This window comes from Barbatula barbatula (assembly GCF_947034865.1).
Source record: "Barbatula barbatula genome assembly, chromosome: 21".
NCBI classification, from domain to species: Eukaryota; Metazoa; Chordata; class Actinopteri; order Cypriniformes; family Nemacheilidae; genus Barbatula; species Barbatula barbatula.
The window spans coordinates 6,703,540-6,728,742 of record NC_136784.1 but is presented as its reverse complement, the minus strand read 5'-3'; the positions used below and the strand labels follow the sequence as shown (position 1 = coordinate 6,728,742).

The following is a 25,203-nucleotide window of genomic DNA, read 5'->3' as shown; positions in this document are numbered from 1 at the left end:
TAGGCTATGTGCATTAGTTAGCTCTAAATAAAATGTGTTTGAACTCTAAACTTCTACTACTAAACTACTAAAAAAATACATATAGTTGTATGCAAATAAAATGTATAACATTTTGTTAACACTTAAAGCATATCGTGTAGGCCTATATTCATTTAACTGAACCTCGCCTATAAACAAAGTATGCTAAAAGCAATGGTAAACCAACTTCCGTTTTGTTAAACACTTCCGATACATGGGCTATGCTTAATCCATCAACATGGAGAAAAAGTGCCGTGATATGAGTGCGCTTCACTACATGATCACAAATTGTATTGTTTGTACCATGGTTAAATAGATCAATAAAATTATAGTAGGCTAGCCTTGTTACATTTTTTTACCACGAATGAGTTAAATAACAACACATTTTTGTGTTTTTCCAGCATTTAGTGTGTTTTTTAACACTATGAGTAATTTTGTAGGGATTTTGGTGTCCTAAATAGGGGACAACACAAAGTTAAATAAAAGTAGGTTAAACACACAATGTGTTGTTATTAACACAAAAGTATTTACTCTTTTTAATGAATCACAAATGCTGATTTTGGGATGGCCTTTGTTTGCCTCTAAACTTTCGGGACCTCGTTTGCCCCCGTTTGTTTTGTCTCCCTCGTAGCCTATCCATCAGTTTATCCTCCGCCCATCAAGCACATCTCTCTCTTTCTCTCTCCTCAACTCTTTTTGTCAATATAACTCCCGTGTCTCTCTCATACCTCCCTCACCGTTCAGCTGGAAGCACACACACTCTCTTCTCTCCTGTCCGTTGAATTCAACAGAAGACAACAATTTCATCCAAACAACATGTTGTGGAAATCAAGGAGCAAGACAGAACCTTACTGCTTACAGGTACGCTTGTGGTTTCGTTGTATTATTAGTTTTATTGGCTTTATTTTTGTAATGATCTTAGTGTATTCATTTAACTTAAGTATCGCAGTTCGCTGCTGTAGCGATTCATTTTATATTCGCACTTGCTGACAAAACGTAGGAAATACAGCCTTTATTAACATTGTATTTTTTAGATGAAAATATTTAAATTATCAATAAAGTTCAGTAAGCTAAACCATCAAATGGTTGCAACGAGGAAGGGGGGGGGGGGTAATAATACGGCTCGCTGGAAGTAATTTTTCAACTAAATTAAGTGAATTAATTAATTTAAAGGAATTAATTAATGTCCCTTTAAGGTGGTCTACACCCGACCCCTCCCTCCCCCCACACCTAGCGCTATAAGAGCGCTCGGGTGCGATAAACGGGACCACTCCGATACAGAGCTCCATACAGAGCGAAGTAGCCTACATTCCCTTATACAGTCACGGGACTTTCGGATGTCTAGTTAATGGATCAAACACATCTATGAGAGAACTTGAGGTTTTAGTTGACTGATAGATTTTAAGGAGGCTGTAATTCAAAGTGCAGAAGGCGTATTAGAGCTGGGAACCTTATTCCAGATGTTGATTCACACCTACTCGACCATGGTGAGTTAAATATTGGTGCAAAGTTGGTCTATTTGATTCAATTCCTTATTGACATCGCGGTCATGTGATATGTGGTCAGTGTTTGAAAGCGCAAAGATGCGTGACATTAAACATTTCATGGTATAAGTGCAACCCGGGTCAATGCTAAGTTTGTATGTTATATGAAAGCACAAAAGTGTCATTTTGTAAATGTCACATGCTGCCATTGGTCTAAAGTGAGATAACAGACTAGTCTTTGTCTTACAGAGTGTACGTTTTATTTTGCGTTTCAACAAAGAATTGAATTGTAGAAGAGTTAAATACGGCCATGACAGATTTGTTTGATTTAGTTTTATAAAAAGTGAGAATATTTCGTCAATCGGTTTTCTTGTGCCAAATATACATTTTGGTGTTTTTTGCCGAAAATAAAATATTGGTCGAAATGAATGAGGCTGCTAAATTGATTTCTTAAATGGTTTAAACCATTAGGAAAAATATCAGAGGCACTAAATAATTTTATAAGATTATAGCAGTATAAGTAGACAAATTGCTTGTGTATTTTCCGTCATCTATAATCCTGTAAAACAATATTTAATTTGATCTATTGTCTAAGCTTGTCAGTAATGATGTGTTCAAAACCGTGGGTTGCATTAAGACACCTGGCAGAGAGAAGTCTTTAAATTGTATCTTTTTGAAGGATTTGTTGGGCTGTACAATGTTTATTCGTTTCGTTATAATAAATTAAAATGCTAATAGATTAACAATAATTAATTGAAACCCTCAAACAAATAAACAATGTGTACCCTATGTAAAATAAATACATGAATAAAAAATGCGTTTTAATACAGTTTATATTACAGTAATTGTTACATTCATTTACGTGGTTAATGAATATGGTAAATAAATGCAATAAATTAATTCATAAGATTATGTTGATTATGTTACACATGAAATTCAATTCTCGCTGACAGGTAATGAAAACTCACCTTTGTGATTTTAAGTAGGCCCAACTCATTTTGAGGTTGTTAAAAGTAAATAAAACTGGTGTGTTTTTTAACTGACAGGACCGTGCAGACGGACTGTCTGGCTCTTCTCCCAGCGGGCGACTGTCTCAGCTGTCCTCGCTAAACCAGGCAGCTTATTCCTCGGCTCCACCGCTCTGCCACACACCGGCCTCCGACTTTCAACCGCCTTACTTTCCACCTCCATACCCCCAATCTTCACTTTCATACACCCAGAGTCAAGACACCGGATACCCGCACTTGTCGGACCCCTATACCTCCATCAATTCTCTCCATCAGCACCAGCAGGCAGCGTGGCACTCTCAGCGCTCTCGCTCAGAGGACGCGGGGCTTCTCTCACAATCACACCGGGCGCTGAGTTTAGACCCGCGGAGGGAGTATCCGGGCGTACCGCGGCTTCTCCATCATGGACTGGGTGAGGGAGCAGCGGCTCTGGGTGAGGGTCCTTTAGGAATGCACGCACTGGGTCATCACGGTCTGGATGATATTCAAGTGAGTTTAATTCCATACTTTAGACGAATACATTTATCTTTAATCGACACTCACTTTGCTTTCATGAACAAGAATCTCTTTCTGTCAAAAAATAGAAATACTTATTTGCCATTGCCGTGTTATTTGTATAAAAACGAATATTTTAGTTTGTGAACGGGTAATAACTTTGAAGTTGTGTGTCAAAGATTAAGACGTTTTTTTTCCGTCAACATTGTTGGCATAAGCTTTTGCCTCTCCGCAGATATATTTTATAGCCTTAAATCTCTTTCTGTAGGCTATTTATTTTACTTAAAACATTAAAATAAATATTAATACTATTTTTATTGCCTTGTTTTATACATGATTCAAATAATTACAAATATTTTTTTCTGCCGCAATGGCCATCCTATTTACAGTTTTACATATACAATAATACATTTTACAGTGTTAAACAGAATTTATTGCACACGATGGTGGATAACATTGCCAATGTAGCCTACTTATAACATCGAATATTTGTATATATATTTTCCCCGTACTCTTCCTGTATATATATAGCCTATATATATATATATATATATATATATATATATATATATATATATATTACATTGGTCCTATCGGAAACTATCGTGTAAAATAAAAATAAAACGGTTTAATGAAAGAATTTGCCGAGCTTTTTCTTATTTTAATTCGATTGGTTTTCGGCTATAGTAGATGTTCAAACAACTGCATCTCGAGCAGGTGCAGAATGAGTTAACTTAGCGCGTCCAATCGGTTTCCTCGGACAATTATTCAACAAACAACTCGACTCCCTTTGATAATACGAGGGAGCAACACGAGGGATTGTGATTGTTTAATTTGTCACAAATAAAGCTGAAAAAATATGTATACATATTTAAATAAAACAAGCCTAAATAGTAGATTACGAATCCAAACACGTTTCTCTTGAAAGTAAGTAATCATTTTTATATTATTTCCTTACTTATGGTCTCTGTGGCAGTAAGTGTTCTCCAAAGCAAAAAATTTTAAAATATGTTAATATAACAAACAATGTTTTTAGAATAAATAAATAAATAAATACAATTTTAATGATTAGTGTCTGATCATTTTTATTTTAATATTCTTCATCTGCACTGTAGTTCAGTGTGTGATCCAATCACATGCTTTACAAGTCTAAGCGAAATAAATACATACCATAAATATTTACCGTCAATATTTCTTTTGGGGTCATCATGACTAGATGTTTTCTGTCAGAATAGAATACCCCTCAAACTCTAGTCCAAATTACTTGTTATTTAGCCACTAAAATCGACAAACAAAACGACAAACAATAAGCAGTGCTGTATGTTAAGATGAAGAAACTGAACCAGTGGTTTGCTATGTTTTACCAGGGCATGGAGGAGGCATCAGCTTTGGGAATTCTGGACCATTCTGTCATCAAGAAAGGTGAGAGTCTGTACCTCTGATGCGTAGAGAGGTGACCTCTCAAGATAGAAAATGATTGTATGTGGAGCTCAGACATAAATGATTCAACCGAGCACACACACACACACACACAGAAAATAATTCAGCTTTGCAATTTCATTTTAAGTCGCGAAATCCCGCAGAACTCCTCTGCCTTCCCCCTTAAGGCAGTTGCTGTTAATGAACTGTGCGAGTCATATGCGAGAAAGAGGGGGATTAGAAGCAGGCAAAGGGAGGAAGAGTACAGATAATAAAGTTATGAATTCAAAGCATCACCATTTCCACATAGCAAAAAGAACAAAAATATTTTTTCTCAAGAAATGAGTTAATTGGAATTTGAAAGCACTTTCCTTCCCCTGTCTTCACTTTCACCAATTACTTTTGCACGAATCAAACTGCGTTCCGTTTGTGTAGAGCACCGTGAAATCTCACGTATTTACAAAGCAACAGAATAAATCAATCCTGTACTCAAGGGTATATAGAGATCTCCGTGCAGAGAACAAACTAAAGCCCACGTGAATAAGCGGTGGTTTTCTTGGAGCTTGAGACGCATCAGCTGTACCTCCACTGGGCATGCGCACTTCAACAGCCCATGATTTTTGCCCATGAAATTACTATTTTTTTATTGTAAGGTTTAGGGTTGGGGTAGGTGTAGGCATTAGCTAATGTAATTTATTGTAATTTTATGGCGAGATTGTGCATCCCTTCTAGCAAAGACCGCAACTCAGCGCAGCGCAGCGCAGCAGGGCGTATAGCGAATACGCATACACCGCCCACGAAGAGTGGAAAGCCAATACTACATCGCTTTACCTCTACAAAAAGGATATAGATAATATAATCACTAACACCATGCCACCATGTGCCAATCCAAGAGAAAGGGAGAGGGGGTGCGCTTCCAAAACGCCACAGTGCGCGCATGAAAACCCATGAAGCTGAACAGGAATTTTGTTTACTAAATATAAACACGACTCCTTAGACTTTTTGGGATATGCTAATCGTTACTTTTAAAATAAAAAATCTGTCTTTTGGGGATGTGGGGTGATCATCACCCGTCTTTTGAAGTTATGTGTCCCCCACATCTTAACTATAAATCATTCATACACCCATGCAACTAATACGCGCATGCACTGGATTAGTGTGTGTTATTGAAGTGCGCTTGAACATTCAGCCCACACAGATGTGGCATACGAAAATAAGCGATTACACACGTGCCAATCTTATAAAAACAAATGAAGGGTTTTGGGGATGATGTAACAAAGATCCTTGAGCTCAAATGAAAAACCAGTGAAGTCTGTTCTTTCGTAAACAGTACGATTATAAGTCTGAATAAAGATTTATGTGTTAATTACAAAATACATTGGATGGCTGGAAAAAAGCAAAATACACATTCACAGTGTCAGGTTAAAACGTTTAAATACTAAACAGCACATTTTTCGCTTTTCGTTTTGGAAATCGTGAAATTTGTCACAATATAGTTCATTATAAAGTCAGATTTGTATCGAGGCAGAAAACTTTAATTATAAGCAGAAAAAACACCAAAATGGTTGTGTGCACATGTATAACAGATGGAATACAGTCTTTCCCCATGGAGATGCAACACCCATTTCAAAATAAGAGTGAGAAACCGACATGAAACACTGTTATTACGAGACAACAGATGTCAACCTGTGGGAGAGCAAACAACCAAACTGTGACTTTGACTACAAAAAGTTTTCATAAAAGCAGGTCAACTCCAAAAGCACAAATTAGCACAATTCTATGAATCTCATCGTCACTGCTTTAAAAACAAGACATTGCTCTCATGAGATTTAGGCACTAGCACCTAAACCTCTCTCCTCTTTTCTATAGTTCCTCTCCCGTCAAAGCTAAATGGCTCCACGGTCTCAGCCCTGTCCCTTACTAAAGATGGTCTGGGCCTTGGGGGTGTGTCGAACCCGGCAGAGGTTTTCTGCTCTGTCCCCGGCCGTTTGTCCCTCCTCAGCTCCACCTCTAAGTACAAGGTCACGGTTGGAGAGGTGCAGAGACGTCTTGCCCCACCTGAGTGCCTCAATGCCTCGCTGCTTGGAGGAGTCCTGCGCAGGTAAATGGAGGAGGAATGTAAAATACAGTCATTGATAACGCATGTGTAATCACAGAAGACACTCTTTTTTGACAAGACGAAAGTGTACTTTTTAAGAATTACAGAAATGTCTGGTACTACATATGGTGGAGCTCAAAAGGCCAAAAAGCGTTTGTTTTGCAAGGATCTCATTTAAAGGGATGGTGTACCAAAATGTCTTGTTTGGTTCAAAACCTGTATGTGATTCTTTTCTCAGTGGAACACAAAAGAAGATATTTTAAGACAAACCACAAGGTTTCGTGGGGATACAACATTCTTCAAAATATTGTATTTTGTGTTCTTTAGTAGAAAGTAAGTCATTCAGGTTTGGGGTGACATGAGGTGAATGATGAAATAATTTACATTTTCGGATGAACTAACCTTTTAATACCATTTCTTTTTCATGACAATTGTGATTATTAATAAACAATAAACACAAGTTGACAAACCTTAGAAAATGTGGACTTTTAAACCCCACTAAATGTCAACAGAATCTAAATATTAGGACTCAATTTTGAGAACAAGACCAGACGTGTGTTGCACAAACGGACATTAATGATGAATCTGAGGAATTCATCTTTTCCACCTTTCCTCACTCAGAGCCAAATCAAAAAACGGAGGACGCTGTCTGCGAGAACGTCTGGAGAAGATCGGTCTCAACCTGCCCGCCGGACGCAGAAAGGCAGCAAACGTTACACTCCTCACGGCACTGGTGGAAGGTACTGAAACATTTCATCAAAACCAGACACATATTATCACATTATTATGGTTTCATACACCCTCGTAGCTGCTGCTGTAATTGTCCCAAACACAGCACATGCACTACATTATCAGTCCCTTAGGTTAGCAAACTTCTGAAAGGAACATACATGTTAATGTGAGTGTGAGTGTGAAACAATAACCTCCTAGGGAGTGATAACTTAAAAATTGTAACACAACGTAAAGAGCTAATTTCAGATGTTCAGGCTATTATCACCTCAACGTCTCAGTCAGCATGTTGAAGACTAAATTTTTTTCTCAGGTGAAGCGGTTCATCTTGCACGGGACTTTGGGTATGTGTGCGAGACCGAGTTTCCAGCCCGGGCCACAGCAGAGTATCTGTGCAGACAAACTGATCTGGAACAGTTGCCCACACGACGCAGTATGTTGCTGGCCACCAAGTGAGTACCAGAGATTCCTAATTTGCAGGGGGGTTAACTGTTTGGTTAAAAAATAAATAGGTTTACTACACAAAGTTTTCACTAGACCTGAGTATTTATGGTAGACTTTGATATTACTGGTTGATATAAATAAATAAATAAGTAAAACTTTGTTTGGAATGATGGTGAATTGTAATGTATCAATGTAATAAGAAATTCATTTTAATTTAATGTGTGACAAAAATAGATATTACAGAAAATAACTGAGAACACCTTAACAGCACAGAATTTGTTTAACTTATTTGTGAAGCTTCATTCAACTTTTGTGATTCAAACCCCCAATTTAAGGGCACATTGGCACACACACTCTCACCCCTCTTTTCACATCTACAGGGAGATTTGCAAAGAGTTCGTGGAGCTGATGTCACAGGACAGGTCGCCGTTGGGTGGCAGCCGCCCCACCCCCTGCCTGGAGCCCGGGGTGCAAAGCAGCCTGACCCACTTCAGCCTCCTCACCCACGGATTTGGCACGCCCGCCATCTGCGCCGCCCTATCGGCCTTCCAGAGCTACTTGCTAGAGGCCCTAAAACTGCTGGACAAAGGGGAGGGTGGAAAGAGCCACCATGACAAAGAAATAAAGCACCGCAAATGAACACATCGGAAAAAGACAGTTCTGTTTCTGGGCCCTTCCTCACTTTTAGGAGTGTATTTATGTGTATGAATGTGTGTGTCAGCCAACTGATTTACACGCAGTATCTTGCTGCCGGGTTCAGATTTCGCGCCGACACAGATCACAGAAACGCAAGCCTAAATGGACTGGTTACATTTGTGTCTGATGAAATCTGAGGTCTCCTGGGAGATGCAGGAAATGCAACAATTTTTGATACACACTGCATGTGGACCACAAACTCCCTCTGGATCCTCGGGATGAGATAACTGATAATTGTGTTCTCTGGAGACCGGGGCCAAAAACCAATCACATGTGGCACGGGGTGGCAATTTATGTATTAAACAGAGAATTTGTAAAATGTCATTTTGTACTTCATGTTCTGTTTATTATTAATGTTATTGGTATTCTTATTGATGTATTGCAATGTAAATGTAATATATTATTAAAGCAAAACCAACAAACTGCTTTATGCAAAGAATATGAATTTACGTTATTTTGAAACGTGAGGTTTGCAAATTCTGTGTTTGTAGCAGCACTAAACAGAAAAAAATCATATTTACTATAGTAAAGTGCAGTACATTGTAGTATGCTGTGGTATTTTACAGCACTCTGTACTATTTATTATTGTAAATGAATAAACTGCAGTAATAGTATACTTTAATATTTACCCTGACAAGGTCCAATAACACTATGGTATCGAATAATTTTACTAGTTTACTACAGTAAATACTAAAAGTATACCGAAGTATTTTTATGTGTTAATCGATGTGCCCCAGAGGTAAAAAAAAGAATATTAATTATGTTTTTGTTTATTTACCCTCCATTTTAAGCTCAAATTCAGTAAGAATTGTATCATGGAAAAAAGACACACTTCACTTTTAGCATTTGCAAATCACAGAAAACCTCCTGCACGTGTATATTTTATACACTTACCAGGTGACTTTTTACCTTTTATAAATGGACTTGTTGGTGTGGTTACAAAATTAGCGTGATACAAATTGAACACCCAGAGGGATGTTTGAAATTTCTTGCCCTATTTGCTAAAGGCAGGGTGACATTACCCACACCGAAACCTCAACGTGACACAGTGGCAAATCCGGCAGAATTACCTCTGAGATAAAACAGTCCTGACCACTAACCCCTGGGGGCTCGGCAATCACTACAGCGGCAGAACGCAGCTAAACAGTTGCTAGGCTCTCTGTCTCTCCTCTCTCACCCCATCTGTCACTCTACCTTTCTTCGTCTGCTCAGGGGCCTGCATCTCCATACCTGCCCCCCTGCCGGCTCTCACTCACACAGGCACACACACGTACCGATCCTTAGTGTCAATTCCCCGCTCCCCCTTTCCATGACCCCCCCAACCATCTCTCTGACACTCAGCAGGGCTGCTCTGCATTTCTCTCTGCCTGCAGGCGAACATATGCTGCTCGTCCCTTTAGATTCCGGTGTGTTCAGGAGAGAGGGATTGTTTAATGTTTATTAATCACCTGTCTGTGGAGGAGAGAGAGGGGAAGGAGGCGCGCAAACGCACGCGAGCGGAGTGTTAAAAACACTTGTGTACAAAGGAGTAACGAAACAAGTACATATCCAAACATAGCATAAGCACACGTCTCTCTTTTTTTAAATCCTTTGCAGTATGACACAAACAGACCTGACAAACTTTTGAGTGCTTTTTTGTGTAACAGTGTATGAAGTGCTTAGGTATTGGACAATATGTTATAGATGTGTCCTTTGGTATGGTTTTCACAGTTTATTTGTCAACTCTCCGATTAAATCTAAGATATACAGTTGAATGTAAATATATTTGTACTCCTTAATAAAGTCACACCAAGACCTTTATCTAACAGGGTTTTTTGTTTTATTAGAGCACAGAGGGTATAAAAGAGTGTGACCAGAGGGGAATAACAGTAGTTGCTCATTTGGGGGAAAGCTTCTCCATGTCATGAATCCCGTCCTTGTCAATCAAACGGACAGTGAAAGAATGAAGGTTTAGGATGAAACGTTTCTTGAGCTGTGGGAAGAAAAGAAGTAGCCAAAATAGTTAGGTTACAAACTTAAAGCTTCTCCTTGGTATCACATAATAAATCAATAAATATCCATTTATATTTAAGTTTTACAGCAACGTGCAAAAATATATTTACCAAAAATATATCACTGCTGTCCTTCTGAAGGCTTGTGTTTCATGATTACATTTTTTTTGACATAAATCATTGTTGTTATTTAACCTTTATTTTGTCACTGGGTTTTGCAAATATTTAACCGATAAAAGTATTAAAGTGCTTGTCAACTTTAACAACAAAAGATTTAATCATTTTATAGAAGTAGTGTTTTTCCATAAAAAAACTGAATTTGGAGACATTGTTTTGAAGGACAGTGGCGATATACTGATTTAAATCAGGTCTCAAAATCTCAGGTGATATACAAGTTAAAATGTTCATGATAGGGCTGTCACAACAACACATTTTCATTAAACCAAAAATCGACCAAAAGATTCACACTAATGATGTTATCACTATTAAAATTTAACAAATAAATGTCAGTCAAATCATGGTTCCTGTTTTTCCTTTGGCCAAAGAAAACTCATAATAAAAGAATAAAATGATAAGCATTGTGGCTGTTAAGACAAAATATCGAATTATATTGAAGTGTAATAACCAGATACTGGCATGGAATTATTCACAATATTACCATAGGTGTAGCATTAACATGCCATCAATAATCACAGTCATTGTCAATAAATTTCATATAATACAACATTACATCATGTTAACTTAAATTATAACTTTTTGATATTATGATGAACCTTTCCCATCTGAGAACAGTATACAAGTATAAGTGCCTGTTTAGAGAAGATTCAGATAAGGCCTACTACTGATTTTAAGTGCCTACTTTCTAGTCAGCAAACCTTATGGAATCAATTATGTGGATGAACAAACCAGCACAGGGAAAATATATAGTCAGTTCACTAAACAACTTACCTCTTCTAAACACTTTTTCAGCAGATCCACAGCCTCCTCACGAGTCAGATCTGTAGTACATACATACAAATATGGTAAGAATAAACAATTTAACAAGTTTATTAAAAAATCCTTATCCTTTTTCAGATGGTTGATGTTCACCTGGTCTGTAGTATCGGTCCAGGATGGAGAGGGTGAGGAAAGCACCATATCCGTGTGCAGCAAAAGGGGCTTTGGCAAGTGCTGACAGATAGTCCATGTAGTACAGGCCGGGACCATCAGTTTCATCATATCCTGCTAAGAGCAGGTTCACATGATATGGAGTCTAAAAAAAGAGATCATTCGGAAATTAATTAATAAACCAAATAAACAAGGGACAATGTAAGGGTCATTCAGTCATTAGAACAAATGAAACCCCTGAGAGGATCAGAAGGACCCCAACGGGTAACACTCCGACAAGATTGAATTTTCAGTAACATGAAACTGATTTCACTCAGCCACAACTATATAACAGTAATTCACATGGCAATCGCCAATTTACAGTACCCAATTGAAAACACCTACAATCATATCAAACTTATACATTGGCAGAAGTGGAAGCATTAGATGGAAGATATCGAGAGAAAAAGAGAGAGGAAAACGCAGGGGGTGTGAAACAGCTGAGAAAGGGGAGCGAATGGGAGGGAGGAGAGTGTGGAGCGGTCTGGGGGGGGGGTCGCTGGTGTCACCAGCAGTGTGACATCTGCAGGAAGACGGCACCCCTGCTGCCGCGAGCACCTACCCACCTCCTCTCTCCATCTCCCGCCCTCACCCTGATGCCCTGGAGAGATGCCAGCTCTCATTATAACTTCTTTAAGTCCTCTTCCTCCTATCTCGCTTAGCGCTCTTTATCTCCCTGCACAAAAATCTGAAACTGCTCTCACTTTCCTGCACGCGGGTTGTCTCAGATACTGAGATTTCAGCCAAGTTCTGCAATCACCTTAACTGTCAGGGAAAAGGGTGACATTTTTCATTTTAAATAATTCTGTCATCATTTACTCACTTTTATCATTTCAAACCTGAATGACTCTCTTTTGCGCAGCACAAAATATGATATTTTGAAGAATGCTGGAACCGTTAGAACCGCTGGAACCGTTAGAACTGCTGTTCTTTGGTTACCAACGTTCTTCAAATATCCTCTTTCTGTTCTGCAGAAGACAGAAAGTCATACAGGTTTGGAACGACATGAGAGGGAGTAAATGTTGACAGAATTATAATTCTTGGGTGAACCATCCCTTTAAGGCGGAGTTCCCAAAGATGCTTTAAAAATGGTTTTGTTAAGTTACGTGGCCTATTGTGGCTTCTGGTTTCCCAATGAGGTAAACTGGGGCTGGATTAGCAGAAAAAATGATCCGAGTCATGTCTAGAACACCTCAACCCACCTGAGAGGCTTTAATCTGATCTGGGCCGCCCCCTGTTCTCTGCGGCTCTCTGAGGCACTTTGGGTGAGTTAACACCCCCTAGAGACGCTCACCTAAGCAATATGGCTCACTCCCAGCAGTGTGGTTAAAAGAATGGATGCTTGTTGAAAGACAAGATTTGAGTTTGTGTTATATTCCCCTGAGCGTCATCTACCCCATCTTTATAAAATCAACACCTGTTTCACTCATTCTCCACCTGCCTCGTGAACTACAGTACAAGCACAACAGCCCATCACCTGTGTCCCAGTGTAAAAAAGAGGGACAGTAAAAAAAAGCTTTGTCTGATGAATACAAAGATTGATAACAGTATCATTTATTCTTCTCTTGGTCTCACGCTTTCATCTTCTGTGGCTGTGTTCCCCATCCCTTGCCTACTGCCCCAGGACATGTTCTCGTCTTTGGCATCTCTGCCCAATCTGCCGTATTAATTGTTCATCTGTAGCGGAACAGGGGAATGCCTCGCAATATGGCACCAGTAATTATTTGTGCCAGTGTGTTGGGAGAGAACGGGGGCCAATAATATTTCATGCGTGCCAATAAAGGCAAACTGTTGCTGGACGATTCTGCGCAGAGCTCGAGGGGAAGTTGGACGCGGTCGTGATTTCTAAACAAAGGCATGGTACATAAAACAACCACAGAAATGCAGGTTTGGCTGTAAAGAGTCGGTTTAAACTCCCGTATGTTGGTATCTATGTGGACTCTATTATGAGGCATAAGTGCTTCGCATGTTAACAGATTTATCCGCCTTTTCCTTCTCTCTCTGCGAACATCCGTCTGAGGAGACTTTCGAACTCCAGGGGAGCCCCAAAGGCCCAGTTGTTTTTTAAGAAACCTGGTGCTTAAAGCGTGCATGACATCTTTCTCATTTAAACATCCCGAAGGGTTTGAGCACAGATGAGAAACGGATCTACATGTAAAACCGTCAATTAAGTAATACAAAATTTGCAAGATTACACAATTACAAATATTCCTTTTTTTTAAATGAGACTTTGCAAGTAGAGTATGCAAGAATCAATATGTGAAGAAAACAATCTATTACAGTCATTGCTTTAAGGACAATTAAGAGAGCAAATATTGAAATGGAAAACAATACAATTTTTTCTTCTTCAAGCCAAGTAAGCCAGAGGACGCCAAGGCGAGCTAAAAGCGTGCTGACTTATGAACTTGTAGCACTTCCTCTGCCCCAAGAGCCCACCCCTCCCGCCCTCACCCCCCTTTGGCTCACTCTAATTGTTTTTGTAATCATTTTCTTCACTCTGCTATTGTGACAGGAGGCAGTTACACTCTTCCTAACAAATTAACACACACATAACCAGACAAAAGAGGCAGGATGGCGACAAGCCCATTTTTGGACAGATGGGAGCGCTCCACGTTGCTCTCAGTTTAACACACAAACACACACATTTGAAGAAATTCTTAAATAGGCAGGAGGAAGCGCAGGTGTCGACGACCTCTGAGACCCTGATATCACCACTAGACATTCAAAACATGATAACATCAGAATCCATTTTATACCAATTAAATAACAGTTGCAGGCATTCAGATATGCACTTTACTGTCTATATAGTCTGTGCAATTTAATAAAAGGCTTCAAAAAGAACTGAGCATGAACTAAAAATAAATACCTGTTTTAATGCTAGTTTTTGCATGTTAAAAAAATATTCAGTACTATTTTAAAAAACAGCAGATTCATCAACAACACTTCTGGGTAGATTTTAAATGTAAATGGAGCAGAAAAGGGAATAATGAATTTGATTTTCCCACCGGCAACCCAAAATTTGAATCTGCTGCTGCCGTTGTTGCTTTAGATAGATAACACAATATTCACAAACCTTCCGATATTTACACAAATAAAAAATTACTGATATGGATCGAAGAAAATCCAGAGCATGAATGTGAAGGTTCTGGACCCACCCGACTGCGCAGATAGTCTGCAAGGTTTTTCCTTGTGAAGTTTGCAGCTGCTGCTGGACTGAGCTCATATCCTGATAAAAAGAGAACAGAAATCTGGATGAACCCATTAAAACAACAGAAACAACTGCAATATAAAGTGTATAAGATACTTTGCGAAAGAAAACATTGCAGGAGTATGACTATATAATACAAACTATATTAAATATAAACAAATTACTGAATATAGTAAACAAATGCTTGACATTTAAAAGAAATAATGATTGAGTGAGAAATAGAAGGATGTTTAAGCTTGGACAACTTTTAAGCATAAAGTTCTACTGGAAAAAGAAGTATATAGCTTTATGATATTTAAATGTAGTTAACATTAAATTAATAAACATACACCACACTTTCGATTAAAACCAAAAACAGTTCAACTTCACCAAGGATTATTATAAAATGGTTTACCATTTCTCATTTTATAAAGCTGGACATTTTTCTGAATGTATTCTGCAAACTGTACTGTGTCTCCAGCTTCACCCACACACAGGAGTAAGATCTTCTCACTGAGCTTGAACATCTTGTCATAATCTGTCAAAAATAAAAAACGTCATGAGACATCATAGTAGTTTAGACATAATCTCAATTAATGGTTTATATGTATTGTACATGGTGCGTTTACGAAGTATTGGCTGTGGTAATAGATGAAGTTTATAATCTGGTTGCTTCAACTTTACCAATAGGAGACTCTATAAAACATCTATACTTTATACAATACCATTGGTTTTGTATAAAGCCACTTGCGTTTTAATATTTCTCATGCTTAAATATGCTAAATAAATAAAGTAAACAATAATCTATAGAAAGTATTGAGGTTCACTTTCACTTTCACAACTAAATCGCAAACTCATCCTATCACCAATATATACATAACTGACACTCGCGGAAAAAAAGCATTGTAATAACCAACTGTTGGCGAAAGAGGTTAAATAAGTTTTCATATACCCTGAATACCTCCACTGAATATATAAATATGTAAATCACGTCAACGCACAAACTGTGTTAGCTCAGTGTAGCTAAGAGTGATCGACTTACAGTTCAGTTCACATTTATTCTTAAATAAGCAAAAGTATATGCACATTATACGCAACTGTATAAACAGTTAAACGTGTTAAATTATTCGTTTGAACAGTTCTAATATTCAGTTTTGGTGTTGTTTTATTTCTGACTGTTAGCGCGGTGCTAACATGCTAAGACACACATCTGCTAAACTTACCGTGTTTCATCTGTATTATACTGCTGGCTGCAACATTATCTGCTGCAACCAAGACAAAGTCCGGCCCTTGTATCCCAATCAGGTATTCCATGTCGTGAACTTAGTTATAAGTAAACTAAACACCTTTCTTCAGTAATGGACTAGTCGTGCAACTCAATCAGATATTACACAGCAAAAGATGAATGCAGTTCACTAGTGGCGCACTATTCACACGTCACGAAAGAGCGCCTTCACTAATGTCACGTGACAGCAGTCTTACAGACATGAACGGAGAATATTGGACTTCAAAGAGGCCTGTAAATGATCATTATGCACATTTAAATAAGTAAATGAAAGGGCAAGATTTAATGGTAGTTTTCTAGTTCGCATACAAATTTTCATTTTCAATGTAATATTACATTTTCATTTTGTAAATTAATTTAGTCAATAAACATCTCCAAAACAAAATGTCCAAAATATCCAAGAAATTTATTTGTTAAATGCTTTTCATTAAAGCCCATGGTGTCTTTACTACACAACTTTAAGTGAGTATAAATGATTGATCATGTTGCTCAGGCAGGTGATTTTAGATATTGTATACACAACCAGCTGCAGCAGAACGTCTATGGCCTCCTTCCAATGCAAAGACTTCTATTCAGGTTCATTAGTTTTGGTTCTTTGTGTCCCTTTCCTTTACTGTGCATGGTGTTCCTGGCACATCGTAAGTGCAAAACAATTGCAAAATCAGTGGGGTGTATCTATAGTTAAGAAAAATATTTGCCTTTTCTGAGAGCTTGAACTCTCTATATATAGTTATATTTCCACCGTGGCATTTGTTATTTAATTATTTTGTATAAATTGCATATTCATGGGATGAAAGTATATTTTTTCTTCCCTTTCTATCGGTCTCTCTTTCAGCGGTTGTCACTGGTTCAGCCTGACTGCTTCGTTAGGACTCATCATTTGCATTCAGATTAATTATCTAATTACCGACAAATGTCCGGCGGCCACCCCGCACTCCAGCTCATCAGCTCTGCGCCTGTAATTATTTTAATCATTTACTTTCATCTGGAGTGTTCCTGCCATACTCCTGTGTTTAGAGGCCATTCTTAATTACCCTGCCAAGACACTCTTCCCCTCTTTTTATGTGAGGGAAAGGGGCAGAGAGAGAGGGGGAGATAGAGAGAGCCCGACGGGGACAGAATCCAGGAATCTTGACAGCATCATAAAAGCTCCACTGGTTGTTCACTCTGTCTTTTTCCCCACTCAACTTCTCTCTCTCTCTCTCTCTCTCTCTCTCTCTCTCTCATTCTGTCTCTGACTCCACACCCAACCCACATCCTTCTCCAATTTTAACTATTTCTCTCTCCAACTCGCACTCATTTCTCCCTCTCACCCCCATCACCCTCCTCACTTCCTCTAGTTCTCCCTTTATCGCAAGCAGACACAGGAATCGCCTCCGGGGCCCAGTGCTTTGACTACTAATACACTCATACACACTGTGACATACATCATGCACCACGCTCCCTGCGCATTATCTGTTTGGAAAATCTATACACCTCTCCGTCTGCAGTCTCTCTTTATTTAGGCACCATCGGCCTGCTGCTCGGCTTGATCTGGTTTGTGTCTGGTTGTCGTTGGCTCAGTTTCGGCCACTGCCGCTTTCACTGTTGTGCCCTTTCAGCAATTGTGAGACTCACAGCGCTGGTGAAAATACATAAAATGTAATTGGGGCCCTTGGCTGTTTGTGCGTTTTTCTGAGTTTGGAAACCCAAAATGTCTGGATGGCTGTGTTGGAAACACTGATGCGTTATTTTAATTTCAAGTGTAAAAATGTGTTTTTAGTCATGGGTTTTTAGATTAGCATTTGACCATAGAACTGAAATGAAGATTAACAAGAGCCATGTAATAAAGTGTTCAAAGGGCTGTTCTGGAGTATCTGCTTCATCCAGATAAAATTGGTTTGTACTTTCTGTTGTTCTAATTTGAGATCAATTCAGCCAAACACTTTGCAGAAAAGGACTGCGCTTTCAGAGACACATTGTTTCTGCCATGGCTCCAGAGGGAACCCGTCTGAGTTTGGGGATTATGGACTCATGGCCCGGGGGTAGTTTGTTAAGAATGGGGCATGTTTTGAACTCAGATTAAGAGTATAGGTGGAGGATGCAGGGTAGAGCAAATTAATAGTATTCATGGTTTTTGTGTGGGTCCTTCCTTCAATTATTGAAGGTGAAATCTGAAGTTTCCTATCTACAGTGGTATAAATAGTTCATGATGCAGTGTGTGTGTGGGGGGGGGGAGCCATCACACACACACACACACACACACACACACACACACACACACACACACACACACACACACACACACACACACACACACACACACACACACACACAACGTGTTGTACTACATTCATCTCTTCTAACTTTATTTAATAAAACCCAGAAGAAAGGGTGCAACAGGGAAATATGATGAGAACGCGCCGATGTCTTAGGAGCGTGTTTTAAATTGTAATTTCCACATTTGCATTCTTGAAGAAAACGCAACGCACCGCTTTTTCGGTTTAATCTGCAATTTCACGGCGCTGAGAGCGGCTCGGGTTGAGTTCATTGTTTCGGCCTGTCGTCGTTTAGCGTCGCTTTGCTTTTGTTAAGTGGGATAGGGCGTCGATAGGACCTGGGCACGAGAGGGACCACTTCATCTGAAGGGGTGAAAAAGAGCAAGCTAAATGGAAGTGACAGCCTCTGAAAAAATTCCTACCGGCAGCTGGGAGGATTTGACATGGCGAGCTCCCCCACCACCGTCGGCCCTGTGACCCCCGTGCCTGGCACACGCACCTGCCGCTCCGAGTCGCGCTTTCACCGGCGGAGAGATTATCGCGGGGCGTGGTGTGGTCGACCCGTCTTGAATGAAGCCCTGTGAAAACCCCCTTATGCGTGAAAGAGCCACCATTCAGGCGCCTTTGTTCAACACATTTTTATGGGAAAACATTTGGTATTATGAGGTTTTGGGATTAACATGGAACTCCATAGAGGGGTATAATCCTTTCAAGCAGCAAACGAATAAAAGTTTAAACCTGCTGTTTTCATATTTATTAGCTGGTTAAAGCAGACGACGCAGCGGATCCCTCTTCAACCAACAGGCCTTTAAGTCACTTCACACCACGAACAAGACCATCATTAAGATGTTTATGTAATAATATTACAATGACATATTTTTGTTACTTTATGAAAGTTTATTAGTAAATGTTCAAGCCTACTATGCTTTTTTCTATAGAAATACTATCTATCTATCTATCTATCTATCTATCTATCTATCTATCTATCTATCTATCTATCTATCTATCTATCTATCTATCTATCTATCTATCTATCTATCTATCTATCTATCTATCTATCTATCTATCTATCTATCTATCTATCTATCTATCTATCTATCTATCTATCTATCTATCTATCTATCTATCTATCTATCTATCTATCTATCTATCTATCTATCTATCTATCTATCTATCTATCTATCTATCTATCTATCTATCTATCTATCTATCTATCTATCTATCTATCTATCTATCTATCTATCTATCTATCTATCTATCTATCTATCTATCTATCTATCTATCTATCTATCTATCTATCTATCTATCTATCTATCTATCTATCTATCTATCTATCTATCTATCTATCTATCTATCTATCTATCTATCTATCTATCTATCTATCTATCTATCTATCTATCTATCTATCTATCTATCTATCTATCTATCTATCTATCTATCTATCTATCTATCTATCTATCTATCTATCTATCTATCTATCTATCTATCTATCTATCTATCTATCTATCTATCTATCTATCTATCTATCTATCTTAGACAGATCCTAATCACGGACAGACCCTAAGGCTGTCAACATTCCAGCCGACTCTCTGCCACCCCTTCTCTGTCCAAGCTGATTGTTTCCACGCCAGTGGAGTGCTAGAGGCTATCGCACTGTCACACTGCATCATAAAGAGGGAAAGATGAGAGGTAAGAGAGAGGGGAAAAGAAAGAGTTTAAAATCTTTGAGGGCACACATGCGAACGGACTTACTAGCGTTGACGCTTATTTACTCGATTGTGACTGAGAGTGCCCCCTAGTGTTAAGACAGGTTCAATGCATCTATAGGGCAAAAAGGTCGTTTGCTGTCTAAAATCCGTTTGCAGAATTTTTCCTGGGTATATTTCAGGCATTACAGATTGTACGCATGTAATCTTATTAAATTGTAAATTGGAAACCATTTTTTCTGGGACTCACGTGCATGCGTATAAAAAGTTGCGAGATTTTAACAAAATAGGTTAAAACGCTTATGGACGTATTCCAGTTTATGCGCTAAAAGCTGTTAAATAAGTCAAGTAGAAACTCAAGACGACTTTCGAAGTGTAGTATATTTCTGGGTTAAAAAACACTAAATCAGCAGCTCTGCACCTGTAAACACACCCGTATGAACTACTTTATCTCCTCGGGTGGAGAGACGTTCTCACCGGTGCCGTTATTCGCGCCCAGCGGGAACCTTCTCACTCAGCGGTTTGTCCCACTGCCTACATTATACAGTGTGGCTTTTGCTTATTTTTTTAAAACTTTCTGGGTGAAGAAACGACGGAAAAATCACAGCTGAACTATAGCATTCTGACTCCCTCCAAAAAGGATACATAAGAAACTTTTGATTACTTTGGATATGGTTTTCTATTAAAGGGTAAACGAGCTCCTAAAATGACACACGCTTTCAGCAATTCGTCAAGTGTGTCAAGCAAAACAAAATTAGCTTTTGTTAGTAGATAAATAAGGAGAAAATGTTATCCCTATAGCTAACACGTTAACAGCACTTATTGTACGGGGTTATAGGTGCTTCTAGACAAAATTGCATTCAAAGACGTGTAATTCTATGGCGCGCACTTTTGGTGTGATACCCAAAGACGAACCACCAATTCATTAAACACGTTAAGTCTCTGGTACATTCGCAAAAGAGTACGATAAGGTTAGTCAAGGTATAAATCCGCGCAATTTGTGAGAAAACGACGGATTATCCCTCATGTCGCCCCAGGGTCTGGCTGGCTGGACCTGCGGACTACTCACCGGGCCGGATTGGACTAGGCGCCCCGAGGCGCACGCTGTCCAATTCCCTCTGGGACACAAAGCAGGGCAAATTCTTACCCCGCAGCACTGCTTTGCTTGTGGATTATAGGACAAACACTGGTATCTCCGTAAACACTCAGGCACAAGCGTACACACTGAAAGGCCAGACGCTCTCAGCCCGGGGCAACAAGATACAGAGCCCATGCTATTTAGATGATGCAGACCACTTTGATTTAAACTTGCACATAACACTTCGTGTGATAAGGAGAAACAATTAAACATTGTGTGGTTTATAAGAGAGCACTGCCACTAAAGGTCAAAGAGAGAGAAAGAGCTTTGAACATCTTGCTGTGATGAAAAACCATGCCTTAAAGTGGCAACAAACAACAAAATGTTGTTATATAAGTTGTCTATAATAAACTTGCTTGGTTTGTTTGTTCCACATAAGAAAATATGTTTACAAACTTTAATTAGTGAACATGTCGTTCTTTATTAAGCTATTTTTAGTTGATCTTACTCATAGACATTAAAGGGATAGTCTTCAGTTATTAACCCCAATGTCATTCAAAAAAAAAATTCGTTCAAAAGAAGATATTTGATAAATCTCTCAGTTGTGTCCATGTTAGTAATGTGAGGTTACCAAAGGTTTAAAAAATATTTTATTTTTTGTTCTGCAGAAGAAAGCCATACAGGTTTCGAATGACATGAGGGTGACTATGAAAAATAGGCACATTGAACAAAACAACATTGAATGTTATTTTTTCAAAATGTTATTTGGAAAAAAATACATACACATTATATATATATATATATATATATATTATAGTTTTTTACTCCTCACAAGAAATAAGCACTTGACATGGACACAACACTCATCATTAAATAGTTTATTTGATATATTTTTTATTCATCCATTCATTCATCATCTGCCACTTATCCCTATTGTGGTCACAGGGAATGCTGGAGTCTGTACGTATATACAGTTAATATATATTTTATTATACTTTGTATTTTCTTTACACATTTAACACCTTATATATATATATATATATATATATATATATATTATTTAAACATGTCAGGTCGGCAAACGTTTGAAAAACAAGAGTAACCAATGCAGTCAAAATTCAGGGTTGATGTTTTGAGGGACTCTTAACCACAATTCTAATAGTGATATAACTCTGAACATTGTGTTTGCATCAGGGCAACAGAGACCCTAAGATTACTTTTCACATGACAACAATAAAGTCTCTTGCTTCAGTCAACTGTTGGTCTCATGACCTTTCCGTTTGTTTTTGTTATTGGGCCACTGAAGCAGCACCCATCCGCAGAAGCTCCTTCCTGTGTGTCAAAATAATATCGAAGCTGGACTGGAGGCGGTTCTGCTGCTCTTGAACTCTGTTCTGTAAGGTGCGAACCCAACGGATAAGAGCCAGGCGACGGTACATGGTCAGCTGTACCTGATGCTTCTCCATCTCCTGTGCTTTAAACCTCTCTCGGTCCTGCAGAGTCCAAACGGCCTGCATAAGGTCCGGCAGCTCGGAATCCGGGTCATCTTCGTAGTCTGATGAAGCATCTGCTACCGGATCGGCACCCTCTATGCTCTCTCTGCGCTGCTCAACTTTATCATCTTCACTATGCTTTGGGGTTTTTAAGGGGTCTTCTGTCGGACGCCCATGGCAGATCTGGTCCCAGATAGAATTGTGGGCCACATCACCCGCAACATCCCTACTTCCTGTGCTAAGAGGAGAAGAGCTTTCAGACCTGTAGCTGAACTCAAACTCTTCGTCACTGTCGGCCCAGTCTATCACCCCATCATCATCTTCCTCCTCATCCTGTAGTTCCTCTGTTTTCTGAGTCTCCTCCAAAGTCTGCTTTTCCTCATCATCCGTCATCCTTCTCATCTCTTCATCCAGCTTGCCTTCCTCTGCCCCATCCGGGGGCACTCTGCCGCCCATATCATCTCCGCTTTCAATCTCAGGAAGAGGCTCCAAAGGGCTCCAGCAAGGCAAGCGAGACAAAGGGGAGAGGCTCCCCGGCCCATAGTGGTTTGTAGACAGGGATGGATCACGACCCAACAGACCCAAGGCTCGTGGTCGCACCTGGTTGCGATTTTCATCTCCCGTCATGGGGTCATCCTCTTGGCCCAGGAAGTTAAAGTTGCCATCTTTCTCACAACTCTTTTGGGTGTTGGAATAGATACGCAAAGTTGACGGTTTCCCAACTGTCCCCTGACCTCCAAGAACAGGATTCATGGCTCGATCTTGTGCAAGCATTTTCGACTTTGTTTGCGACGCACTTGCTCTAAAAAGGAAAAAGACAAAAAAGGATTAAGTTAGTGAAAAGGGCCGTCAAACAATCCAATGCAAAACGACACATCGTATTATTATTATTATATTTTGGCAGTGAACAGGCCTATAGTTTCTGACAAAACATGAAAATGTTTAAAAGCCAAAAACACGCAGTAAATAATATCCCTCCCTACGATAGCTAATAACGGTTGAAATAATACATCAAATATTCAGAGATGCAATTCCACGACATGTTCTCCATTTCGGTGACATGAAATATTCAGATGTCCTCTCACAGATACAGTCCACCTAATAACTTCGGGGGCCTGTCAATCACGCGCGTTAAAGGCGGTGCGCGGCAATGTGGTGCTGAAGAACAGCAACCAGCCATCCAGGGTTGCGCGCCTAAGGCAGAAATAATAATCGCCTTCAAATGACTGAGGACCAAAAAATCTAGGACCAAACCTAAACCATTCACTATATTTAAATAGCCGACTGTAATGTGGCGATTTAATAGGAAGTCAAATACGAACGTTGCATAAATTCTTAGAAAAATTAACCATCATTTAATAACCATGTTCTGTTTTATTATTATTTGTATTACCATAGTTTTAGTAAATAAATAACATGGTTGGACTATAGTTACTGTAGTAGCATGGTTAATGTTCGAAAGGGGAAGCTCAAATCAATCGCATCAGTGCGATGTCGATTCTCGATCAGCTTTCAAACAAACACATATTCGCTTCAAAACACTTAAATGCCAAAGCAAAGTATTTACAAAATAAACCGACGAAGCATCAGAAAACAGGCTAGATTACGTAAGAGCGACGTTGCAAATGGTCTCACCCCATCTCTCGGTTCCTCTGCCTCGACCGAGACCTCAGCGACAAACCTCTCACATTCGGAGAGCGCACAAACCTCTCTCCATTTTTATTAAGCGCTCGCATAAATCTGTGATTGACAATAACAGTTGAGAATCAATTATTAGAGGTCATTGTCTTACCGTTTTTGGTCGTTTGTCGTCCGCGAATAAGACTCAGCGTCCTCCCCGTTTTCCCCTCCTCCTCCGACCGATGCTCCTTCCTCCCCCTCCCATCCGCTCCGTTTTCCCGTACTGGCCTTCCGTGACTCACTTCCTAAACTGGGAAGGGACCACTTAACTAGAAAGCACTAAGATGGAATTTAAAGTGGAAAAAGTCTACCGGAAGGAAAAGCAATATTGCATTATTTTTGTAGAACTGTTGTGACTATGCTGCTTTTATATCTCTCGTCATTACAGTATTGTGTTCGGGAGATGCTTTTACCCACAGTGCATTCAAACTTATTTTATAATTATGTCTGTTCACTGAGAAACTACAACATCTGTGCTGCTAATGCAATACTAAAGGAACACATGAGTATTATGACCAGAGGTAAAGACCTGTTACGACCAGCTTTATTTCTGTACAGTGCCAGCTTTATTATGGCTTATCATGAGATGTGTGACTGTTTTGGTGCTGGCACATCAGACAGACTCAGTAAATACATCCCCTACATATCCCATGACAAGCAATTGGTGCAGACAGAAGAGAACTCTGCTCTCCCCCACTTCGCTGTCCAACAACATCCCCATTCAAGTGTCACACCTTCAGGCTGTCTTTCCACTCTCCCCCCTTCCATCTCTCAATAATAGCCTTAACACATGAAAAATACATCAAATAAAAAAAACTCGCCTGCGGCTTCGTCACAAGGAAAATCATCTACATCACGCAAACAATCCAGCGAAGAAGCGAGAACGAAGAGAAGACCGAGAGGCAAGAGATGCTTGACAAGAGTATCCTAGTAAAAAACGAGCTTAAACACTTATTGTACCGTTTCTGAAATGTAATATCTGTAAAACA

At 39.4% G+C, this 25,203-nt stretch overlaps 3 protein-coding genes across 5 annotated transcripts; 1 reads left to right on the top strand and 2 right to left on the bottom strand.

Moving 5' to 3' along the window:
* The first annotated feature begins 748 nt into the window (after positions 1 to 748).
* Positions 749 to 8,823, top strand: tfap2e (transcription factor AP-2 epsilon). 2 transcript variants are annotated; one of them, XM_079484231.1, is made up of 7 exons: positions 749 to 879; positions 2,549 to 2,998; positions 4,372 to 4,426; positions 6,293 to 6,524; positions 7,143 to 7,261; positions 7,564 to 7,702; positions 8,075 to 8,823. In XM_079484231.1, the coding sequence occupies exons 1-7, from the start codon at positions 835 to 837 to the stop codon at positions 8,331 to 8,333; spliced, it is 1,299 nt and encodes a 432-aa protein (XP_079340357.1). In that variant the 5' UTR covers positions 749 to 834; the 3' UTR covers positions 8,334 to 8,823. The 2 variants fall into 2 exon arrangements, with proteins under 2 accessions (XP_079340357.1, XP_079340358.1); XM_079484232.1 differs by lacking the exon at positions 749 to 879 and adding an exon at positions 1,288 to 1,505 and having other exon boundaries at positions 8,075 to 8,819.
* A 1,123-nt stretch (positions 8,824 to 9,946) lies between these two features.
* psmb2 (proteasome 20S subunit beta 2) lies at positions 9,947 to 16,209 on the bottom strand. The gene is made up of 6 exons (XM_079484269.1): positions 15,938 to 16,209; positions 15,130 to 15,252; positions 14,683 to 14,753; positions 11,471 to 11,633; positions 11,330 to 11,379; positions 9,947 to 10,362 (listed from the first exon to the last, which is right to left on the bottom strand). The coding sequence occupies exons 1-6, from the start codon at positions 16,026 to 16,028 to the stop codon at positions 10,267 to 10,269; spliced, it is 594 nt and encodes a 197-aa protein (XP_079340395.1). The 5' UTR covers positions 16,029 to 16,209; the 3' UTR covers positions 9,947 to 10,266.
* A 5,696-nt stretch (positions 16,210 to 21,905) lies between these two features.
* c19h1orf216 (chromosome 19 C1orf216 homolog) lies at positions 21,906 to 24,389 on the bottom strand. Of its 2 annotated transcripts, none has more exons than XM_079484285.1 (2): positions 24,327 to 24,389; positions 21,906 to 23,336 (listed from the first exon to the last, which is right to left on the bottom strand). In XM_079484285.1, exon 2 carries the CDS (start codon positions 23,306 to 23,308, stop codon positions 22,331 to 22,333), a length of 978 nt encoding a protein of 325 aa, XP_079340411.1. In that variant the 5' UTR covers positions 23,309 to 23,336; positions 24,327 to 24,389; the 3' UTR covers positions 21,906 to 22,330. The 2 variants fall into 2 exon arrangements, with proteins under 2 accessions (XP_079340411.1, XP_079340410.1); XM_079484284.1 differs by lacking the exon at positions 24,327 to 24,389 and adding an exon at positions 24,170 to 24,231 and having other exon boundaries at positions 22,226 to 23,336.
* Positions 24,390 to 25,203: the final 814 nt, after the last annotated feature.

Coding starts and splice junctions, on each gene's coding strand:
- tfap2e (XM_079484231.1), top strand. CDS start 835: ATGTTGTGGAAATCAAGGAGCAAGACAGAACCTTACTGCTTACAG. Junction 880..2,548: donor CAGAACCTTACTGCTTACAG/GTACGCTTGTGG, acceptor TTTAACTGACAG/GACCGTGCAGACGGACTGTC. Junction 6,525..7,142: donor CTTGGAGGAGTCCTGCGCAG/GTAAATGGAGGA, acceptor TTCCTCACTCAG/AGCCAAATCAAAAAACGGAG.
- psmb2 (XM_079484269.1), bottom strand. CDS start 16,028: ATGGAATACCTGATTGGGATACAAGGGCCGGACTTTGTCTTGGTTGCA. Junction 11,380..11,470: donor GGACCGATACTACAGACCAG/GTGAACATCAAC, acceptor TATGTACTACAG/ATCTGACTCGTGAGGAGGCT. Junction 10,363..11,329: donor TGAAAAAGTGTTTAGAAGAG/GTAAGTTGTTTA, acceptor TTCTTCCCACAG/CTCAAGAAACGTTTCATCCT.